Genomic DNA, 23,794 nt, shown 5'->3' on the forward strand with positions numbered 1-23,794 from the left:
CCTTTTGTTCCCCAAACTTTCTCTTCTTATCCAGATCCCTGTTCCCTGATCAGCCTGGAAAAATGACTCTGCAGTGCACTTGGCCTCTTCCAGGGAGTGAAACTCCTGAGAGTGCACTTAAAATGAGGAGGATTCCAGAGGCCAGGCAGTAGTAACACATCCTGCTTCCTTCCAGATTCTCCTGTTTTTAAAATGCTTTGAGGCAAGCAGATGTGCTCCATACTAACTGCATTTAGTGCCTTAGAATAGTGCCTTCACCTCTGGGAATCTCAGTTTCTTTCTCTGTAAAATGGGCTTGCTAATAGGTCCCTTGAGGGTGTGTTGAGCGCGAATTGCATTGTGCAACATTGATAAGCATAGTGTCTGGCTGTATGGAAAGTGAAAGAGTATTAATGCATTATTTCTCCTTTTTGTTTGTTTGTTTGATTGATTGATTGATTGATTGACTGATTTTGCCCCAGCATTCAGGACATCAGCTTTGGCTTCCTGGCCAGGTTTCCTGCATGGTATGTGGAAGCCAGAGTCCCAGAGGAAGGTCACTGGGCCGCCTGGAGCTGGGAATCAGATGACCTTTTTCTGCCATGTGTCAGTATCTCTCTTTCAAGGACACCAGGCTGAGGGGATAAAATAGCAAATCAGTGGAAATTTTTTTCCCATAACAAAATCAGAAAAGATTCAGTGGATGGACAGTTCGAGAACAAGGCTGTTCTGCTCTTCTGTGCTCTACAGCGGTCTGTCAGTCATACCAGAAAAGAGGAAACAGGCTTTCAGGAGACCGCAGGAGAGGATTTGGTCTTTCTCTTTGAGTGCAAAACGTGGCCTCCAGGAAGACAGATCCAGAGATATTTCAGAGGCTCAGAAGGACATTTCCTGATGTCATTTATGTACCCACGTATTTGAGGACACACATGAGAGCTTGGGTATGCCCTTGGGTTAAATGTACCTGTTTTGGCAGGCATGTGCATGCCTGAGCACGTATGTGTATGTCTTCCCATGAAGGTGGCCATGTGCCTACCTGTGTAAAGAACCAGTGCACACATATGCTGGTCTGAACATTCACAATGGAGCATGCATGAGGTACACATGTGGGCGAACCTAGTGAGCACATTACAAGAGCATGCATGTGGGAGGGCCTCACATATGCCTGTGAACACTGTGTTGTCAAAGTTTTCACATACGTATGTGCATATCTACATGAGGATGCAAGTTTATGTGTGTCATGGAATGCATCAATGTGCACACATGCAGAAATACTCATGATGTCAGTGTTAGGAGGGAGCAGTTTTATAGAATGTGTGTGTGAGGTTTTACATGCAAAACCTTCTACTCTGTCGCATTGTCTGTATTCATACATGAACACATCAGTCTGTGCAGACATGCATGCGTATGAGGAAACAGCCATATGTGAACATACATGTTTGTGCATAGGAGGAGATATGAATGCTTTCCTGGCACATTCAGATGCATAGATTCACAAGGAAGTACATGTGTTTGTGAGAACGCTTGTATTTTAAGAGAACAGACATATAAATGGGTGTGTTCCTCCAGTTGAACACTTTCACAGGGGTTTTTAGGGTGTATAAACATGGCTTTTTGTGTACCTATGATCCATTTAGCCTGATTGAATGTATATACGCCCTAGAGATGATTTATCTAACTTAGTCCTCACTCCCAATGTTCCCAATGCCAGTAAACAGCCTGATTGCCTCTGTGATAGGCACACCTGCCCATCACAAGGACATTCCTCCTGGCTCTGGTAACATCATTCCTTCTAGTATATTTCACATCACATAGTAGATAGGAAGTAGGGTGGTGGTTATGAGGGTAGGAGTTATAGCCCTGAGTAAGTGGTCATTAAAGAAAAACATTTTAAAAAGTTGCATGGGATGAGTGGATGGGACACCAGCTAGGAGGGCCCCCCTTCTCCCAGTTCCTAGTCTCAGATAAATGATAGAGCTGAGACTTCTGTATAAGGTTTATCATGGAGACTAGAAGGTGTAGTTCTCGCTGTTTTCTGATAGCATAACACAGTTTCCATTAAGACAGTGTGCGATCAAAGCATCTTTACTAACAGCATTCTTTAGTAAATCCTCTGAACAGCCTCTGAAGATGCCATGTCTATTCCCATTTTACAGGTGAGAAAAGTGAGGTTCAGAAAGGGAAGTGCCTTCCCCAGGTGAAACAGTACATCAGTGGCAGAGCAAGGAGCTACTCAGAATCTGGCAGTTAGAGTACAGAGAGTGTGTCCTTGAGGTCAAGAGGCTGGATTCTCACCAGCCCTATCCCTGACTTGCTATGTAACCTGGGATAACTCCCCTGTTCTCTCTGAGTTTCAGTTTTCTTGACTCTAAATGAGAAGTGGAGACCCAGGAAAATTATGCCCAAAAGCTTCCACTAAGGGCTTGGTGCAGGAAACGCTCTCCAGAAACATTGCTGAGTCGACAAAGTCTACTCTAAGTTTAGAGTTTCTGTGATTGTGGAAATGGAAAGAACCAAGTGGGGTGGGGGCCAGAGGGAGGTGTGACAATTCAGATGTCTTGATTTCTAGTCTGACACCCTGAGGATATTCCAGGTTGTAACCACAGTGCCCTGAAGAGGATATTCAAAGGATGTATCTTTTCCTTTTTCCAAGAATTTACAATCAAAGACAGGCTCTGTTGCTTCAGAGCAAGTGATGTCTGTATTAACTGGAGTAAACGCAATTTATTCGTGTAGCACCGCAGAGGTGATAGTAGTAGCAACATTCACTGCTGCAGACATTATTGAGCACAGACATGTGCTGGTTCTTGTGCTGGCACCGTATCTCAGCACTGGGTACCTGTGGCTTTATCATTATCCGTAAGTCATGGGAATGTCAGGAGTTTGAAATGAGATATATGCACACATCTGAGAACGGAGACTTGCACAGAGTAAGTACTTAATAAGTGTCAGCCATTTTATTATTTTTAGATTAAGTGGCTACATTTTACCAGGCACTGTCTAGGTATTGTGATACATGATGACTAAGACAAACCAGTGCTTGCCTTCCTGGCTTTCACACTCCAGTGATTATTATGACGCTACTTTCCCCAGTTTATATGATGAAAGTGAGATTTTGAGAAGATAAGTGATTTCTGGAAGGTTATTCAACTAATAGAGTGGCAGAGGTGGGAATCCAGGTGGCTGGTTTTAGAGCCTGAGTCCTGGCCCTGTGCTATATTGGGGAGCTGATGTATTTAAAAAATAGAAAGGCATTTCAGCCTTTCCGCCTTTCCTGTCGAGCCTGTTGGTTTCAGTTTTCTAGACATCTTCCACCAGGTTGATTGGTATTAATCATAACTGTGACTTTTGCACAGGGAACATTCTATTTAAAGTTCTTTCTTGTAAATTTTTCCTTTTACTGCCTCCAATGACCTAGGGAAGGAGTCAGAGGAGGGATCAGTCCCGCCATTTGACAGATGAGAAGACAGGCTCAAAGAAATGAATGCCTCATCTAAGGTCACAGAGCAAAGACAAGAGTGGAATTCCACTTTTCCTACTGCTAGCCTGGCAATATGGGAACAACATTCTGTCATGTCACCTGCAGAGAGTAGTCTGGCATCTTGCACTGAATTAAAAGGTGTCCCCACAGTGGTCCCAGGACTTCTCATGTCTGACCCCATCGGAGAGGGGCTTGATCTGTCATCATTCAGGCACACACTGTTCTGGTGGGAAGGGGCATTAAATAACCTTAGCCATTTTTTCATCTTTCCCTGATGTAGAGAGAAAATCAAGAGGGTTTTCCCTCCTCCCCACCCTCCTCCCCACCCTCAGCTTGGCATCCTCTAATCACCCCTTCCTTGCCACAGGGCACCATCTGTGGCTGGCCTAAATTGGACTGAATGGTGTGGAATTGCAAGTCAAAAGGGTCCTGTAATCATTCCACTGATGGCCTGGGGCTCTGTGCTCCAGCACCGCGTCATAAATAAGGGTAATGGAGTAGAGGCTGAATTACAATCAAGGCTGCTGTGAACACACCGAACAGGCATGGAGCTTATTTAAGGAATATAGAGGCAAACTACACTCCTGAAGCAGTACTGTTGAAGCCAATCAATACTCACTCACTCTCAAATCAGAGCCACAGAGACTTTGATTAGGAGGAGGAGGGGCTGAGGGAAATACGGTAGGATCCCTCCTAGGGCAAAATTTCAATATCAGTTTGTTCTGTGCTACACATGCCCATTAAGCACCAACTCTGAGCTAGGTGTTAGGGAGGTAGTGGGCAGCAAGAGAGACAAGGCTTTTAGTTTTAAGAAGCTCAGAGACTTGGGGAGGAAAGGGTAGGTGAAGCATGAAATAACTAAAGCAATGATTACATATAGTGTGATAAGCACAGAGCAGGAAAGCCCAACCCAGTCTTGTGTTGGGGTGAGGGGGGAAGCTGCACAAAGGAGGAGGCATCTTCCAGTTAGCTATTGCTGTGTAACAAACACCCCAAAACTTAGTGGCTTATGACAATTGATTTGCTCCTATTTATATGGGCTGGTTATTTACGCTGAGCTTAGTTGGGCACTTCTTATGGTCTTGGCTGATCTCTGTGGGGTCTCTCCTGCGTCTGTGGTCAGCCGGCAGGTTTGCTAGCAGCAGGATGACCCAGGTTAGCTTCTCTCACATATCCTGTGGTTAGCAGCAGGTTTTGTCTGGGGCAGCATAGGCAGATGGGCCATCCTTCTCTCTGCCTCCATCAAGCTAATCTCACATGACAATTGCAGGGATCCCAGGAGCATCAAGAGGGGGCAAGCCCCAGTACATCAAAGCGTTTCAAATCTCTGAGTGTGTCACTTTTGTCATTTTCCCATTGGCTAGAGAAAGTCCTGCAGCCAATTCTGATTCAAGGGGAGGAAAAACAGACTCACCTCTTGACAGGGATATCTGCAATGTCACATGACACTGGTTTAGAGGAGGAGAGCTGTTGACTGTTTGTGTAGTCTACTTACAGCTGAGTTCTGAAGATTAAGAGTTAGGTGGGTAAAAAACAGTGAAACAGAGAACAGTGAAAACAAGGATATGGATCTATGAGCGTAAAGGCAGGGGCACACGGAGGAATGACAACGCAGAGATAGACAAGGCACAGGAGTGCTCAGTTGTCCTGGTTTGGCTGCATCACATGTCATTTGGTCCAGATTGGTGCTGTTTGGATAGATGGCATAGGGGACTATAAAGCAGGGGTGAAGGAGAGGGTAGGGGACAGGTAAAACAAGATGTGCTTAGTCTGAGGAGCTCTTACTTGTTCCTTCCTACTTCTGGTTCTTAATCTCTCCAAGTCCCCTTCCTGCACACTGTACCTCAGTATTCCAATCTGTGAAATTGGAGTCAGGAATTTCACCATGCTGTCCTCTTTACTTGGGTTTCTATTTTAATCTTATATCAGTCAATATTTGTCAGGCTCCTGCTGTTGCAAAAATTGCTGAACTACCAAAAAGGACACAGAGGAGATAAAAGCAATTCCTGGTCCAGAAGACTCTTATGACCTAGCAAAAGTCATGAGAATTAGGGATGGGTGAAGTTCGTGAAGTCAGGGAAGGAAGTAGAAGCCTGCCAGGGGAGTTGAGGGCTCAGGAGAGGGAGAGGGCATTTTGAACTGGGCTCTTAGAGGGTCACTTCAGCTGGGTTTTCAATGATGAGTAACATCCGTGTATGCAGAAGAAAAGATTAAGGCATTTCAGGCAAGTGGCAAGGTGTGAACAAAGGCTAAGAGGTAAGAATGTTGCTTGGGGCTAGTGGACCATGATATGATTCCCATAAGCAATGGATTTAGGCCAGTGTCTGACCATGGGGATTAATTCATCATATAAAGGTATTCCTTTAAGCCTTGCCTCTCCCACCTTTCTGCAAATAGCTGTTGGACTCAATGTCAGGTATGTTTATTCTTCTAGGCTCTGTTTGGTCACTGGGTTTTACAGGTTTCATTTTTCCTCCTCACACATCACACTGCATGGTGCCATGCTTTCCTGACTCATTGCATTTTACATGTCAGATCTGAATCCATGCATGTGGCATTCGGATGCTGGGCCCCCGGGTTGGGGTGTGGGGGTTGGGGTTGACAAGTCAGACTTAGCAACAGAGACTTAAGATGCCCTCTTGGCAGCGTCTTCAGGAGAGTTGGAAGGGGCCCTGGCATTATAAGGGATTTTTACCACTCCTTGTCCCGCATGCTGCTAAATCACTTTTGGGATTTAAGGAGGTTCTGCCTCTTCTCTCTGTGAATCCTTGTCTCATTGTTCTTCTGAACAATGAGATCAGAAGGACACTGCATCATGATGCTGTGTGATTTAAGGCAAGTTGCTACTCTTCTCTGGTCCTTATTTAACATATTAGTAAAATGGGTGGGATAGATCATTGATCTCTATCCCTTTACACTCTCTTCCTGTTGTAATTTTCCATGATTCCAGATCGTTGCTGTAGGGATAACTTTAAAAGGTTTACGGGGCACTGGGGACAAGGTGGAAGGGTCTTAGAGACTGTTTCCAAGTAAAGTAGAAAGTTTTATCTCTGTGACTGCTGCTTCCTTTTTCTTTATATTTGGTACTGTCACCCCCACCCCCCTACACTGTTCTCAAAACCAGGTGCTTCTTGCCTTGACAGTGGTGAGATAGAAAATAGTGACGAGAAGACAGAAAACTGACAGGGAATATCCATAGGCTAAATGCTGCTCTAGGCTCCTTCCAATGCGTTATCGCCTGTTATTCTCACAGCAATCATAAGAGATTGATTTTATGATTCCCATTCTTTCATGTGAGGCCAGTGAGGCTCAGAGAGGTGAACTTAATTTGTTAAAGGTCAACGCAGCGAAATATAGGAAGGAGCAAAGTGATCTTAAATACTCATTCACCGTAAGACAGAATGCTTCGTATACCTCTTTCCCAGGAGATATTTGCATCTTAAAAACAGAGGAAACAAAGGACTTTACTATGATGAAATGAATAGGCAGAGCACCTGAGTGACCTGGAAGGATGCCTACTGCTCTGGTACTTATCATATCATACCCCCTGGCATGCACTTGATTCCTTGATCTCTTCACTCAAATGTGCAAGCTCCTTTCTCAGCCCAGGTAGGACAGTGGTGAAAGCACTGAATTTGGAATCTGTGAATCAGGGTTTGGAAAAATGTAGTCCCCTTTTAGGGCCTCAGACATCTCAGCTGAAAACTGGGTGTTCTACTATCTACTTTACCTATGTGTGTTTCCTGTGAGGGCTAAATGCGACAATGAATGAAAGCCCTTAGCCTGGCACATAAGTAGGTGTTAGCAAAGGTTAGTTCCTGTCTCCATTCTTTAGTCATCCACTCTCTGCATCAGTTTGCAATGTTGTGGGACAAGGAAGAGGAGAAGGAGGAGAAAAACTCATTGACATTGGGATGTGTTTTTAAAAAGAGAGACAGAGAGAGCATGCAAACAGAGAAACCAAGGGCATATCATGAAGCGAAATGACAAAGACCAAGCAAAGAAATACAGCAAGGAGAGAGGGAAATGGTATGGGAGAGAATAACTAGGAGTAATGAGAATCAATTCCAGCAACCCTCTATCTATTTCCAAATCTAATCTGAAACGATATGCTTTTCTCCCTTGCCAATAGCTCTTAATTCTTCTCTTCCCCTCCCTTATTTAACTGGGCATAACTGTATTATTTATCTTCACTGAGTGGCTTGGGAAAACAGTTTCATGTAAAAGATGCAGTTCCCAAAGGAGGTGGTAATGGGCAGATTGGAGGCAGAGGCAGAGATGAGCGCTGACAGCTGGGGTTGGGGAGGAGGAGTCTAAGGCACCTCTGGGGTCTGGAGACTCTAATCCCACTATTTAAAGAGTACCATTCTCTCCAGAAGAGCTTGAGTCTGTTCTCCAGCTGCTGCCAGAGGGCTTTGGTCATGTCGTGGCCCCTGCCACTTCTCCACTTTCTGTCCCCATGGGTGACCTCCCAAACCTAGCACACCATTGGCGTTATCCTGTGGGCATTTAACCTGGCCTGACATCAGGATCTCTTAGAATTATAAAATGCCCAGATTATAGACTCTCCCTGCTTGCGCTGTCCAATCCCCTGATAAATGAGGAGCATTAACTGACCTTTCACATGTGTTCCTGTAACACGCTGTGCCTCCTATCTTGTAGTCATTACCACACACTCATCATCTTTGCTGACTTTCCTTTTTCTGCTCTCCTAGATTGTGACTTTCTTGAGGACAAGAAACTCAGGAAATGTACATTTAGTGATTCATTGATTTGACAAATATTTATTGCACACCTGATGCATGCTAAATAATGAAGACTGCAATGTTCTAGACAGGCATCGTCTTCTACTATGAATTAATGATTAAATGGGTGGATGACTGAAAAAACTGAAGCAAGGGGAAATGCTTGCTGCTGCTTAGAGGGAACAAAGGAATATCCAGACTAAATTGGAAAGTCTGTGAGGATAGTAGTCAAATTGATCTTTTCCTCCAATCTATCCTTAGGACCTAGCACTGTGCCTGGCACATTTCAGATAGTCAGTAGATAATTATTGGAAGGTATATTAATGGATGAAGTATGTTGTTGGATGATTGCATTTGCTTTCAGATCTAACTATAAAACTTTGCAGATTTCCAAGCATGTTGCTATGTATGGCCTTATTTTCTCTCAGTTCTACATTAGATGTGATGTAAGTAGGCCAGACTGTGACCCCCATTTTACAAGTAAAGAAAATCACAGAGGCTCTGTAATTTGTGCTCCAGGATACCAGTCAGGTGCTGTAGAGGGATCACAAAAATATAAGCTTCTGACTCAAAATATAGTGTTCTCTTCACTCACCCAGGCTGTTTAATTAGGTCAGAATGACTGGGGTCCATCCATTCACCCATTCACCCATCAGTCCATCCACCTTGTCATCTTAATTCACGGTATATGGAGAGCTTCATTAACCTCTGAGCTCGGGCTTGGTCTGATTGCATAAAGGAGCCCCAAATGGGACCCAGCACTTATATTCTTCTGCTAGGTGATGCTCCATGGGCAAGAGTTGGTAACCCCCAGCCTCTCTCTATAATGGTGGCTTCTGCATTTTATACCGGTTCCCCCCACTGTATCCCTTTGTACATTTGTGACCTTCTTGCCTTCCTTCCCTTGTGCCAGTTCTCCATCTGAAGTGCCCTCTGCCACATAGCCATTTGTTGAAATCTTGCCAATTCTTTGAGACTCCTCCATGAAGAGTTTTTAGATCCAGCCAGAAGTAATCTTTCCTCTAAGCGTTCTACTTTGCTTTATAGCTATTTATAGCATGTCTTTTCTCAGCCCCTTGGACTAAGCTCCTGAGGACAGAGTCCCACAATGCCAGCTCTCAGAAAAGGTTGGTTGACTAAATGAATCTTTAAAGTGAGTATTTGCATATGCTACAGAGGTAAAATATAGTCAATATAGAAAACGTAGATTAAAGTGAATCAGAACATGATTAAAATCACCTCTGATCTCACTATTTAGTGAGTGCCATTCTTTGTGATCCAGTGTATTTTTTTCCAGCTGTTTATACACATACTCATGTCTAAACAGAATCATAAGAGTGTCCATTTTCTATTTGAACTTCCGCTATCTCACTTCATGAAAATATAAGCTCCTTGAAAATTAACATTTCTTTCTTTTCATGTGCATTCTCCAGGATGTTAGGTAAATTTCTGTAGAGTTGTTGTATGGGAATCCAGCTATTATTGACACCCCAAGTTGCTGTCTCTTCTCTCTGTCCTCTGGAAATAGTCATCTGACTTCAAATATGGGATGGCTCAATTAAACATACAGAACATTTATGGAGCCCCTATTCTGTTCAGCCACTGTACCAGGCACCAGGCTACACAAATAATTCTGACATGTCCCTGCACTAGGATCCAATAAGGGAAGTCAGCTGTATAAAGAGACTATTTTAAGATATATATATATACACACACACACACACACACACACATACATATGCACACACATATATATATATATACACATATACATATATATACACACATATACATATATATATATATACACACACACCAAGAGTGTAGTAAAAGAGGATACTATAACTATGTATATGAAGTACTATATAACAAACGTAACTGTGGAGTGCTAAGTATCAAGACCAACCTAACAGCTAATTTGTTTGTATTATCTCATTTGATTCTAAAAACGACCCCGTAAGGCAGGTGCTGTTATTATCCTCATTTGGTAGATGGGGGAACTGAGGCATGAAGAAGCGAAGAGCTGGCCCAAAACCACACAGGTTGAATACATGGGAGCTGGGATGCAAATTCAAGCAGTTGGTCTCCAGACCCTGTGATCTTATGCAGCATGCAATATTCCTCCTTATGAAAGCTTGGAGGAGCACAACATATTAAATTAGGAAAAACACATAGTATATGTGATACGTTATATAAATATCTGGTCAGAATTAATATTTAAGTGCAAGGAAAGGCATAAGAAGAGATCAGACTGGGGAGAAATGCACATAACAGGCCAGGAAGGGCCTTGTGTGTCAGGCTTAATAAATTAGGTTTTATCCTGAGGGACAGTAGAAAACATTGGAGGGTTTTGAGCCAAGGAATTATATGGTCAGTTTGAGAAGTTAGAAATTTCATCCTGGTTGCCATTTAATGGATGGCTGGAAGGAAGGAAGCCTGAAGGTAGAGATACCTGTTAAGGAGCCTGCTGAACAGTCTTCATTTGCTTCTTGAGATCCCCTTTCCCACCTGCTGTACACCCAGGAAGGCTGACTTATATGATTTGTTTCATTTAAGCATCCTTGGGTGTTTAGTCGAGGTCAACTTGTATGAGACATCTGCAAAAAATTGGTGGGTAGAAGGAGAATGAGGTTGGAAAATTACCCTCTTGAAAACCTCCATCCTGGGTTGTACATTGGCAGCGGCTGAGTTATTCTAGTAAAAGCTGTCATTCTTATCTTGTAGCTATATGGTAGCCCTTTCCTACAGCTATGGCTTTTTAAGGGTTTGATAATCCCCCATCCCCACCATCTCTTGCCCCTTCAGGCCTAGGGTGGTGACAATTCCTTGCTATTATCAATGTGGGAGTACTTTGTTGCTCATCATTAGTTTGCCTTAACCCAGCCCAAGCCTTTGTAAATGCTCCCTTCATTAAACACTTCTCAGTGACCTTCCTGAGTATGTCTCCTCTTCTCTGATGAGACCCTGACGGGCACAGAACCATTTGCAATAGCCCATGAGAGAGATGATAAAGCTTTGCATTAATTAAGCATTTTAGAGATGAAAAAGGGAATGAGTATTTGCGATTATTTCCCAGGCCCACTCAGCAAGATTTGATGTGTGACAATCACCCATGAATGCTGGAATAGCTAGTGGCAAGGTTGGTTAAAGTCAACATCACTACCTTTCCCAAATCTTTCTGCCTGGGCAGTGAGTTCATCTCATGTAATGTCTGCTTTCCCCACGGCAAGAAAAAGACCATTTGCAAACTCATTGGAAGCTTTCTCTGGGCTTCAGCAAATAATCTGCTGGAGGGTCAGCTGGTGCTGTAGAATCAGAAGGCTGGTTAGTTAGCCACTTGGGAGATGTTACCAAGATGGCTGGTGATGAGAAGAGCTGCTTATTTTCTTAATGACCTTCAGGAATTAAATAAAAATACAATGAGTGCCATAGATTAGGAAGAACAAGCCGATTAAAAGCACAACATGCCTTCGGGATTTTTTATTTCTTTTCCAGGAAGCTGAAAGGCATCAGTGTCCACCAAGGCAGTATGGCAGTCTACCCAGTATCACTGATGAAGGCTGATCTTCTCTCTTGGCTTTTGTGGAGCGGTTGAGGGGATTTGAGCCTGTTGAATATTTCACAAGTTGTAGCCCATGAGGGAGAGCAGAAAAAGGTGAAAAGGCAATCCCTGTGTTTCTTTATGATTCCAATATAAAACCAAGCTATCCAGGGTAGGAGGGAGGCAGGTACTGGAGTCAGCCTACCGCCGAAAGGCATGGTCCACCAATTCCCCCACTTTAGTATCTGCTGTTTCGTTATATATTCATCATGTCAGCATAATCTGCCTTTATGGGAATCGTCTTGGTTCCCGACCAAATGCGTTTAGTCCCGCTTTTGCTTTAAGTTTGATTGGAATATGACTTGAAGACTTCAGTGAAATGTTTATATGGAAGGAGTAGGGGAAGAGAAAAGGGAAAATGCAATTGGAAAATCAATCAGCAGATAGTCTCAAGAACTGGTTTTGGTCATGTTACTGTTTTATTAACCTGTTTTTAAGGGACACAGGACTCGTTTTCTGACCAAGTGTACTCTACTGGTTCTGAATAAAATGTACACGGTATCCCCAAGCATTCAAAGCCCTTAACTCTGTGTCTGAATTACATTTTTTTTTTTTTTTTTTTTTTTTTTTTGAGATGGAGTCTCACTCTGTTGCCCAGGCTGAAGTGCAGTGGCACCATCTCAGCTCACTGCAACCTCCACCTCCCGGGTTCAAGCGATTCTCCTGCCTCAGCCTTCCGAGTAGCTGGGACTACAGGTGTATGCCACCATGCCTGGCTAATTTTTGTATTTTTAGTAGAGGCAAGGTTTCACCATGTTGGCCTGGCTGGTCTCGAACTCCTGACCTCATGTTCTGCCCGCCTAGGCCTCCCAAAGTGCAGGTATTACAGGCGTGAGCCACTGCGCCCAGCCGTGAACTACATTTCTCACCTGACATTCTGCTCCACTCTGACATACACATGCAGCTTCATGCCCCTGCGATGACCAGCTGATCTCTACAACTTCTCCTCCTCCCCTCTGAGGGACATGAATCTGTCCATCCTCTGCAATGCTCCTACCACCACCTTTGGAAGTAGTTCTTGGTTGCAGGCTAGGAGGGTCTTCTCCCACTTTGGAGTTTTCAATCGACATTTTCTTCTTCTTTTTTTTTTTTTTAATTCTCTGATCAAATGTAACACTCTTTGAATTCTATTTTTTAGTCCCTCCACCATTTTATTATGGATGTGTGCAAGTATGTTACTGAGTCACTGAAATATATGTAAATACATAAATATATATATACCAAATCACTGAAATATATATATATATATATATATATATATATATGCATTAAGCATTTTAAAGATGAAAAAGGGCATGAGTATTTAAATATATATACATATATGTATATAACTCAGTGATTCAGTAATTATTTACTGAGCATGTATTATGTGCCAGGCACTTTCCAGAGTGCTTGAGAGATGGCAGGAAATAAGACACACAAGGTCTCTGCTCTCCTGGAGAGAGAGACAATAAACACATGTTCAAGAAAATGTAAAGCATAAATTTCTTTCTTATTTTATTTTATTTTAAAGACAGGGTCTCATTCTGTTGCCCAGGCTGGAGTGCAGTGGTGCAATCTTGGCTCCCTGCAACCTCCACTTTCCGGGTTCAAGCGATTCCTGGGCCTCTGCCTCCTAAGTAGCTGGGATTACAGGCACATGCCACCATGCTTGGTTAATTTTTGTATTTTTAGTACAGATGGGCTTTTCCCGTGTTGGCCGGGCTGGGCTCAAATGCCTGGCTTCAAGTGATCCGCCTGCCTCGGCCTCTCAAAGTGCTGAGATTACAGGTGTGAGCCACTGCACCCAGCCTGAATTTCTGATCATGATAACTGCTATAGAAAGTTTTTGTAAAAGGGATATAATAAAGATGAGATGTGTGTGAAGAGGACTACTTCAGCTAGAGTGGACAGGCACAGCTTCTCCAGGCAGGTATCATTTGGCCTGAGAGACAAACACTGAGAAGAAGCAAGCTCGTAGGTTCTGGGAGGAGAGTGCTAGGAATGTTGGGCAGAAAGTACTCATGCCCTAAGACAAGTAGGAGTCTGGCCTGTTTGAGAAACAGCTGTAAGTCCTGCAGGGATGGAGTGTGTGATGAACGGGTGATGGTAGAAGATAGTCCCGATAACACACAGTTGCCTGGACCATGGTCAATGGAGAGTGTAGCATGTGCGTGGACAGTAACATGGGTAGAATTTCCACTGCTAAATGATTATGAGCTCCCTGAAGGCAAGGCTATGTCTCATTCAACTCCATATTCTGAGCTACTCAGCTGCCTGGAATTGAGTACGTGCTTGATAAGTATGTTGAATAAACAAACAAATGCATGAATAAATGAATAATGAGTGAATGAATGATCGAGGCCTTCCACTTCTGCTAAAGCATTTTTCCCTTTAACATTTCATACCCCTCCTCTCTCCTCTCCAACAACAGTTTCTTTTCTTTGTAATAAAGTAAGTCCAGAGTTATTCTCTGTGATTCAATATTTACTGTGTTTCACACACTGTTATTATCATTTAACGTTTACTGTCTGCTGACTGTGCACTCATCGCTATAGCAAACAGAGCTCAATCTAGTTTTGGTTCATGGGCTAATTTAGTCAAGAAAAAGGAGATGTAAGTGCAACTGGCATAGTAGAAATTGCACAGACTGGAAATCCACTGGCTCTAGCTAGGTACAAATTCACCAGTGAACTTCAACAAGCCACTAACCTTTTGCGACCCTCTGCTTTCTCATCTGAACATGGAAAGGGGAAGCCTCTTTAATAGTGGGGTTTCAGGCACAGGCTGGAGACAGCACTAGGAGTGAGGAGCTCAGATTTCCACAAGGATCCCTCTGTTCACTCTGCCTTCATCTATGCCAGGCTGTGTCAACGAGATGTAGCCTACCTTTGGGCTTTCTTCTGGTGCCATTCCAGGGACACTCAGCACATGGAGTGCCTGCCTAGCCAGCAGCACATGGAACTACTGAATTAGACATTGCTATTTCTAGTGCAGCTCTCAGCCCTGGGTTCCCTGGACCTCTGGTTTTGGGCTTTGATGCACTGAGAGAAAAATGAGCCAGACCATTTACCATAATGTCTTCACCTTGCCTTGGCCCAGCTGGCTGTCTGCCAGGGAAGCTACTGCCAAGGCCTCGGGTGCTGAGGCTGGGAGGGGGTCAGTGGGGCAGCAGATCACCCCAGCCTGGGACGAAGAGAAGGTGCTGAGAGGAGACCTACTGCTCAAATTGATCACCCAGCCAGTCCCTCCCACTGGGCACCACAATGGGTTCTCAGGGCCTTTTGGAGCTTGTGCTCTAAGCACTGACAAACCTTTGTGATTATCTCAAGGCCGGTTCAACTCTTCTAGCTGCAAGGGAAGCCCAAGCATGTGTTCACTTGGCCTAATAGCTTACTATGTTCTCACCACTTTGTCTTTTACTTGGAATGAGTTAGGAGGCCATGGAAAGACTGTAAATGGAGGGCTTAGTGATGTGAGATGACTTTTGCTTGGCAGGATTCTTCTGGCTCCTGGTTGAGAATAGAATGGACAAGAGTGGAAGAAGATAGTCAAGTTAAGAAGCCCTTGCAGTAAGCCAGGCAGGAGAGCATAACGCCTTGTCCCATGTGGCTGATGTAGAGGGACTGGAAAGGGTTGACTGTTGGATAGCTTTGGAAGGATTTCCTGATGAACTGAATGAGGAATGGGAGAGAGAGCAAGCTGTCAAGGATGGCTCGCCATTTTTGTTTTTTACTTTTTTCAGAGCAGCCGAAGGATGAATTAGATCCTGTTCCTATCAATAATGATGATGATGATGATAAATCAATATCTAACTTAAAAATTCATAGCTACCATTTATTAGCCCTTATTAAGTGCTAAACACTCTTCTCCTAAGGATTTTTGATTGTGAACCTCAAGGAGGGAGAGTCTATTGGGCATGGGTGATATAAGAATAATTCAGTGGAATTGGGTGATGAGTAAGTGATTTGGTAGTATCATCTCCTCGTCTTTTCAAGATGATTCTTTTTCATTCTGTGTCATCAGATATGATGGGTGCTGCAGTGGGACATGGAGAGAACTGATTGGATAAGTGGCTGTAACTCAGCTTGCCCATCAGTCCTCCTCGTGTGTGTGTGTTTGTGTGTGTATGTGAATGCACTCGAGGTCTTTGGAGACTGGAGGAATACTGCCTCAAGGTCACAGCTGTCTCAGGAGGGAGGGGTCAAGGTTCTAAGCCTCCAACACTACTAAGACTACTTGTCTACTGATAGACACTATAAAGGCTATTTGTCTCCCATTTATCTCCCTTGAATGCAGACCTAATAATCCTCCAAGAACTCCACCACCCTTCTCTTGTATTCATGCATAAGATTCACTGATAGGCCTTGTCTTTCTAGGACATTTGCATGCACACACCCCTTTAGTCAAGGGGACTTTGGAACAGTTGTACAATCCCCTTGCAATGACACTTTCAGCACCTTATGCCATGACCCTTTTTTACTAATAAAAAGGTGTGATACATTGAACAAAAATACTATTCAAATGATAATCACTTTAAAAGTATTTACAGAAGGAAAACCAGCATAGAGATAAGAGTTAGAAACTTCAAGTCGGGAGATTGAATTTTACAATTTACTAGAAAATCCTCACTCCTCACCAGCTATATGAGAACATCGGGATGGGGCAGTAGCTTTGCCAGTATTTTTAAGCCAAGGAAACTTTGTGCCAACATTTCCTTCCTTGGGAGTGCAGTATATACCTTACAAAAAATGGAGCTGCTCTTGTGGAAGCAAGAGGAACACGCTCAGGGCAACCCTCTTGACAAGCTCCTTTCCTATGCAAGATGACCCTGAGCTACCTCAGCTGAGCTGATGCTCTCTTGGGCCTTCCTGGCTCCGAGGTTTGGCCATGAGTACTTCCAGCTCAGCTTCTAAAGAATCCACACTCTCAACTCCCACTCCTTTCATGGATTTCTTTCCTTCATCTTCTTCTAGTTCTATAGCCACAAAAGAATGAAAGCACTTTTATCCTTAGTTTCATTCCACTATCAGAGTAGAATGAATTACCCGATCACATGTGATGTACTAAAAACGGCCTCAGACAGATGTGGGTGCAAACCCTGCTTCCACTCCTCTGTTACTTTAGGTGAATCTTGGTCACAGTTGACTCATCTATAAATGAAAGTGATGATCCCTATCTCATAGACTTGATGTGAGAAAAGGCATCCTGGCAAAAAATGGATGCCTTCTGAGCTCCTGATTATGTGGGCTCTTTTCCTCCCTGGAGCACCGAGGCCAGGCGTACAGCTCACCCAATGCCTCGGGTCTTGTCTTGCAGAGATGTCTGGCACAGCGGCGGACATCTCGCTGGTGCACTGGAGACAGCAGTGGCTGGAGAATGGCACCTTGTACTTCCACGTCTCCATGAGCAGCTCCGGGCAGCTGGCCCAAGCCACCGCCCCCACTCTCCAGGAGCCCTCGGAGATTGTTGAGGAGCAGATGCACATCCTCCACATTTCTGTGATGGTGAGTGACGGGGGGATGTGATTGGGGTCGGGGATTGTGTGGGGGAGGAATGGGTGGAGAGATGGAGGGGGTGGGGGATTGTCCACAGTTGAAAGAGCCAAGCTCAAGAGGTTAGAATGAGAAACAGAAAATCAAATGGATTCTGTGGTGTCACTTGGACTGATGCATACCCATCCATCATCTGTCAGCTGTGACAAATTAATTGTGCTTCAGAGAAGAAAATAAAGGGTCTCCAACTCCTCGGCCTTTTGGCCGACATCTCTGGGAATAGCTGTTTAACATCTGTCACGTGCTTGGCCTGCTTTGCTGAGGGCTGAGGTTTGGTGATTCAGAATACAACTGGCCATTCCAAGAATGACTGAACAAAGAAAATTGGAATAAAACCAGAACGGGCTGCCTTTTCCTAAGTGCCCTTGATGTGTCAGGTGTTTTAACCCTCACAACAACTGCATGGTGGCCCTTGGAGCTGGGCTGGATGTCGCCATTCTGGGGGTCCACAGAAGCCCCTCCATAACTCTCTTTATAGTTGTGAATACTGTGGCAGAGGGGCAAAGAAACTTACCTAAGGTCACATAGCCAGTGAATGATGGAGCTACTCTTGAGTGTTCAAATCCAAGCATATCTGGCTACTAAGCCTGAACTATGTCCTATACACCCTGTTTTCTCTCAATTCAAGAATTTCTTGAGTATCTACCATTTGTTAAGCACTGTACTGGACACATGTATGGAAATTATCTCATCGTGCTCTTGCCAAGAATGGATGAGGTCCAGCGAATCACCTCCACATGGTTGCAGAGAGAGGATGTGGCTGTTCAGCTCTTTTGGCCCCATGATATAGAACTCTTGAGTCTGCTACCTCCACCCAGAAGGTTACTAGGGCTGGAATCACTTGAGTGGTAGTCTAAAAGTATCTAGGCTTATATTATATGCTTTCTTTAAAAAGCTATATTTATTGGCATTGCATGGTAGATAGAAAAACAAAACCAGAAAATAAATCCAGTATGTAGAAAGCACAGGGTCTAATGGGCTCAGGAAGAAACTTGACATCTTTCTGGTGCTTTATATTCCTCAAAGCCACTCTTACATTTTCTTCTCCTTTTCTTCTTTAGTACTGCTCTGCCAGATACCCGAGGTTAGGAAATGGTATCTCCAACATACATAGGAGGAGGGTATGGCCCAGAGGGGTGAGGTGATCGGCATAAAGCCACTCAGCAAAGCAGAGCTACCTCTCACCCCTCATTTCTTCCTTCAATTTAACAACCATCAGTATTTTCTGAGACTCTGCAATGGAGCAGAACTTTGGTTTTAGTCTCTTTCTCGTTTCTCTTCAACGAACACTGTGCATTAGACATTCTGATTAGGGCTGAGTAAGATCTTAGAAGTTTTCTCTTTTTGGAAAAACACATACACTCCCCAGCCAGACAGCAATGTTAATTTTGGACCTTACGCATGCTTATCACGTGGAGGAACAAATCAAGGCCTTTGTGTTATTCATGGAATAAGTGTGATAGACTTTTTCCATATGTATATTTAGCAAATGATGCAGCCTCACACCAAGCAAGTGGGTGCCTGCATGCTAAGTTTGGGGTGCAAATTTGTAAGCACCATCTCAGGGCACTTGCTGAGTTCTTCATGGGGTGTGGGACACCATCTAATGTTAGGAAGAGGCTGAGGGGTGTGAATGCTCTTCTTCCTTTAACATTTGAGAGTGAGACTCAGTTTTGACCAGTGTTCATTAAACATTTTCTGTATTTCAGCACATTTACTTACATGTATCCTTCTTGTAACCTAGTAACCTAGATAGTATTATCTCAATTATAAATGAGCCTCCAGTGTGTCTTTTTTGCCTCCAGGCCTAGTGTTAGTTTCACTGAATCAGACTTTCTCCCCAGGATAGTAGGTTTTCCTCAACTTTCCCTTTTGCTCAGTAAGTTCAGCTTTGAAATAATAGCTCAATAAGACCCAAATGTCACTGAAATTCCCTGTAGTTCAAGATTTGGCTGGCAGGGTAGGTAACATGGAAGCTGGCACACTCCAGACCCTCCCTGCCCATGAGCCAAAGTGGCCCAAGGCTACCACCGTGTGGTTCAAAGTTCCTTCCCCCATTCAGGGCTCCATAATCTGGATCTCTCCTGTCCCTGCCCTCCCCTCATGGAATAGAGTCATGTCTTGGAGACACTGAATCCAAAGGTGTTCTGCCTCTCAGAGATGGGGCATGCCAAGAACACTGCTCTCTCTAGAGGTAGGAAGACAGTCATAAGCACAGACTTGGAGCACAGACTTGAGGTCTGTCTCTGACACTGAACTAGGGTATGAGCCCTTTGTCTTGTTGTTGTCATTTATAGAACAAGGATTATACTAACAGTTATATAGACACAACAAGCCCTCAGATCAGAGGAGCTTGGCACTTAAGGGTATTTGTTTTTGTTAATAGGGGCAGTTTAGTCGAAAAACTTGAGATGTGCTGATTTATTATACCCTTTTATTCCGTAGTTGGATACTGAGGTCTGGGACAGGCTAGGACTTGTCTAAGATCCCTCAGTCAGTCAGCAGGGCTTGGCCTGGAGGTCAGGCTTCTCTGTGGCTCAGACTCTACCCTTGTCATTCTGGCCACAAACAATGCAGCAAGAACAAAAAAAGTGTTTACATTTAAGATGTCTGGGATCCATCTCCCCATTTCACAATTGAGAAATCTGAGATTCATGAGTTTAATTGATTTGCCTGAGTCTCCTGGGCTAACAAAAAGGCAGTTCTGGGACCAGGATTTCCCCAGGATTAAAACTTGTGTTTGTCAATTCATGACATCATGGCCCTGACTCTGATGGATACACTATTGTTTTCATCTTTGGTGAAGATCCAAGGTGATTTGTGAGAAGACCCAAATCTTCCAGTCAGATCTCAAAGAAGTCTGGAGGCTGGGGTCTATGCACTCCATCCCATTTTGTCAGCACAAACATCCTGCTCACCCATGCAGGGAAACCAGCTCCCATTCAGCCACTGGAACCTGCTATAGTCCATGCCTCCTGGGGTGGAGCCATCATGCTCTGTAGGCTTGTGAAAGCTAGAGTCGAGCATCTACCTTGTCCCAAAGGTTGCATCATCTGAATATTAATATCGCAAAAGGTGATGCAGCAAGGAGGTACTCTGAACCCAGTCCAAAAAGTGAGAAGAAACGGTCATCTCCTCTTGTCCTCTGCCCCAGCTTCAGCATGCCCTCCTCAGCTCCTCAGCTGTGTGGGTGGCAGGATGCAGAGAAAAAAGCAGAACGTTGAAATTCCACAGACCTGGCTCTGAATAGAGTCTCTTCTACTTCCTGCTTCCTGGTAATTTTACTTTAGGCACGTCCCTTCATGCTTCTGAGCCTCAGTTTCCTTATCTATGAAACAAAACTGATCATACCAATCTCACCGAATTGTTGAAAAGAGTGGAGAAAAGAGTGGAAAAAACAAACAATGGTGCCTAATACCCAGGCTGGCACATACTGAGTGCATAGTCACAAATGGTTATTAATATTATATCATTGAAACAATGTTTAAAGGACTCCAACTTAGGAGTAAAAAGACATTGGCTTTAGTCTTATATTTGCTGCTATTTTGCTGTCTGATCTAAAGAAATAATCATAATACCTGACATTTATTTTGAGTATTTACTATATGCCAGGCAGTGTTCCAAATTTTGTTCTCTGCATATTATCACTTTCAATCCTCACAACAAACCTTAAGGTGGATACTATCCCTCACATGAGAAATCTGAAATGTTAATAAATACCTCTGTACATGACATTGATCATACAAAGGTTAAGTGGCAAAACCAATTTTTCACTCTATATAAGCTGGTTTGAGAGACTGTGCCCTTAATCTATATAACAGGCCACCATTTTCCTTCTCTATGCATCCGTTGTTGATTTAAATGATAAGATTTCATGAGTGAATTCTTACAAAGACTGTACCCTCTGTGGAATCCATGGGTATTCTATGAGGGTTTATGACTTGGAAATCAACTCTAAGGTTGAATAATGTCTCTATCACTACCTTTGTGTCCTTGGCCAAGTTACCTTCATCATTTGTAAAACTGGGATAATATTCCCCAATACTTAGAGATATTTTTCTAGGCACGGAATGAGATCACACTCACAAATGCCCTGCACGATGAAAATAATGACTGCCACCACTGAGAACTTTATGCCAGGCACAAAATGCAGCACCTCTATTATTTCATCTAATTGTTCCAATGCCTCTGTATGACAAGTACTGTTGTTGCCCCTTATTTACAGATGAGGGCTTGGGAGTTAGTGGGGTTTTTGCCTCTTGCCCATCCACATCACCAATAGGTGCTGAAACTGAGATTCCAACTCTGATCTGTCCAAATTGAGAGTCTGTGTGCTTGGGCACAGTTCTGTATGGCACAGTGCCTGACATTCAGTAAGTGCTCAAAAAGCAGTAGCTGTTATTAAAATGTTAGCTACAGTGAGGGTCATCATGTCTGTTATTTATAGAGTATTCACTCCAGGTGCACAAAACATTTGATAGAAATTGGAAACTTGTCAGTTAGGGAGAGGAGTTGCTCATGCCAGCATTTTATAGATAGGAGAAAAGAAACCTAAAGGAGGCTGAGTGATTTGGCTACAGGTGCAAAGTCAGTGGAAAGCCATGGCTTGAATCCTGGGGTGCACTTTAAATTGTTTATCAGAACAAGCTATTATGGGCCCCTAACTCTTTGCCAGCTAAGTTTGTGATCTACATATGCAAACTTGCAGGGTAGAGAAAGAGGTTCTTTTAGTGTTGGTATCCTTATTTAGAAAGTGGGAAGCCAGGATGGTCTTGATCTCCTGACCTTGTGATCCGCCCGCTGGCAGGCGGGAGCGGAACTTGCAGTGAGCCGAGATCACGCCACTGGACTCCAGTCTGGGCGACAGAGTGAGACTCCGCTCAAAAAAAAAAAAAAAAAGTGGGAAGAGTTTACCTGCTTCACGCAGGCATGAGGAAATGCAGTAAAGTCCTAGCAGATGTGATCACAACTTCTTGTTTCTTTTTTGCATTTATTTGTTTTTTTCATTTTGCTTTTTGTTGCCATTGCCATTGTCACATTGGCATTTCAAGATATATTTCACTTTTGCATAGATCAAAGTTGCTTTCAACAAAAATAGTTATCGCTTGTGGTTCAGAGGGTTGGTCATATAATTCTCCTCTTTCCGCCTCTCCCCCTTTTTAACAGTGAGAAATATAATTTCATTTTAATGTGATGTGTCTTGTTTTAAAGATTTCCACAAGAGTTACTAGATAGAAACTGTTTGAGACCAATATGTTTTATCTTGGCGCTTTTGTTTTTTTCCCTTTTGTCTTTGTGGTGACAAAATATTTTGAGAAAGGGGATGAAAAGAAATGTTTGGTTTGATGTAGAAGAAGAAAAGAATTTTGAGGGCATGTTTCTCTGAAAAGGATCATCCCGAAGAAAATGCCACGGATTTGTATTGCTGGCCTCCAATGAGGGAGGATTCCAAGGGGACAAAATTCTCATGCACGACAGGGCAAACCCTTCAAAGTGTCTGAGCTATCCATCAGTGGAGTAGGCTGAATCAAGAAGTTGTGGGTTTCTTCTCCGTGAGTTTGTGCAGGCAAAGTCACTGGGGTTTAGAGAGGAATAATAGTTAAATTAGATGACTATTGTAGTTGCCTCCAATTTAGATGATCTATGACTCTGTGATATAATAACATAGAATAATACTTTGAGGAATATAAAATGTCACACAAATCTAAGAAATTATTATTACCATTCTTATTCAGTAGCTTTGTTTAGAGGATCGGTGTGATATTGGGATAATACTTGTTAAAGGTTTCTGTAAAAGATGGCTTTACATCATTGCTCCAACCATGACATTTTTTTATTCACAGCATATTCCTTCATTCATTGATTTAATCATTCAATCATGTAATGGTTTACCTGCCTATTAAATCTAGCAATGAAAATCCTATCTGCTAGAAAAAAAAAAAAAAAAAGAGAGAGAGAAAAAAAAGCTTTTTACAAAATCAGCCACCAGCTCAGATTGAGCCAACTATGGGGTCTCATTGCGAAAAGTGGTCTTATATTTTAAGTTGAATTAATAAAAGGCTAGGTTTCTGAACAAATAATTCTAGAGGTACTGGGTGAGAACTGAAATATTGTGTTTATTTTTGGGGCCATATCTTAAGAGAAACAGTAACTGAGTAGAAATAATAACTGAGTAATCAAGACATTGAAGAATCTTAAAATAATAATGCTAACAAGCACTTTTACAGTGCTTAGTGTGATTGTACTTGACATGTATTTAACTCATTAAATTCTTACAGTAATCTCAATATATATTATTATTACTCCTGCTCTACTGTTGAGAAAATAAGCACAGGGAGTATAACTAACTTGTAAGACCTGTGACTCTGTGTGTTCTGAGGTTCACATTATGGCTCCATAACTGACTTAGTAGTAGTGGGATTTGAGCATGTATTTTCTCTGATGGAATTACCTA

At 43.1% G+C, this 23,794-nt stretch overlaps 1 protein-coding gene across 3 annotated transcripts in view; it reads left to right on the forward strand.

Annotated features, from left to right (window-relative positions):
* Positions 1-23,794, forward strand: part of ASTN2 (astrotactin 2) — a 1,055,774-nt gene that overhangs the window by 113,531 nt on the left and 918,449 nt on the right. For all 3 annotated transcript variants that reach the window (XM_063636815.1, XM_063636816.1, XM_055271311.2), the window contains exon 2: positions 17,105-17,292. In XM_063636815.1, coding sequence (XP_063492885.1) covers positions 17,105-17,292 — 188 coding nt within the window. The remainder of the gene's footprint in view (positions 1-17,104; positions 17,293-23,794) is intronic.

This window comes from Symphalangus syndactylus, chromosome 3 (genome assembly GCF_028878055.3).
Source record: "Symphalangus syndactylus isolate Jambi chromosome 3, NHGRI_mSymSyn1-v2.1_pri, whole genome shotgun sequence".
NCBI classification, from domain to species: domain Eukaryota; kingdom Metazoa; phylum Chordata; class Mammalia; order Primates; family Hylobatidae; genus Symphalangus; species Symphalangus syndactylus.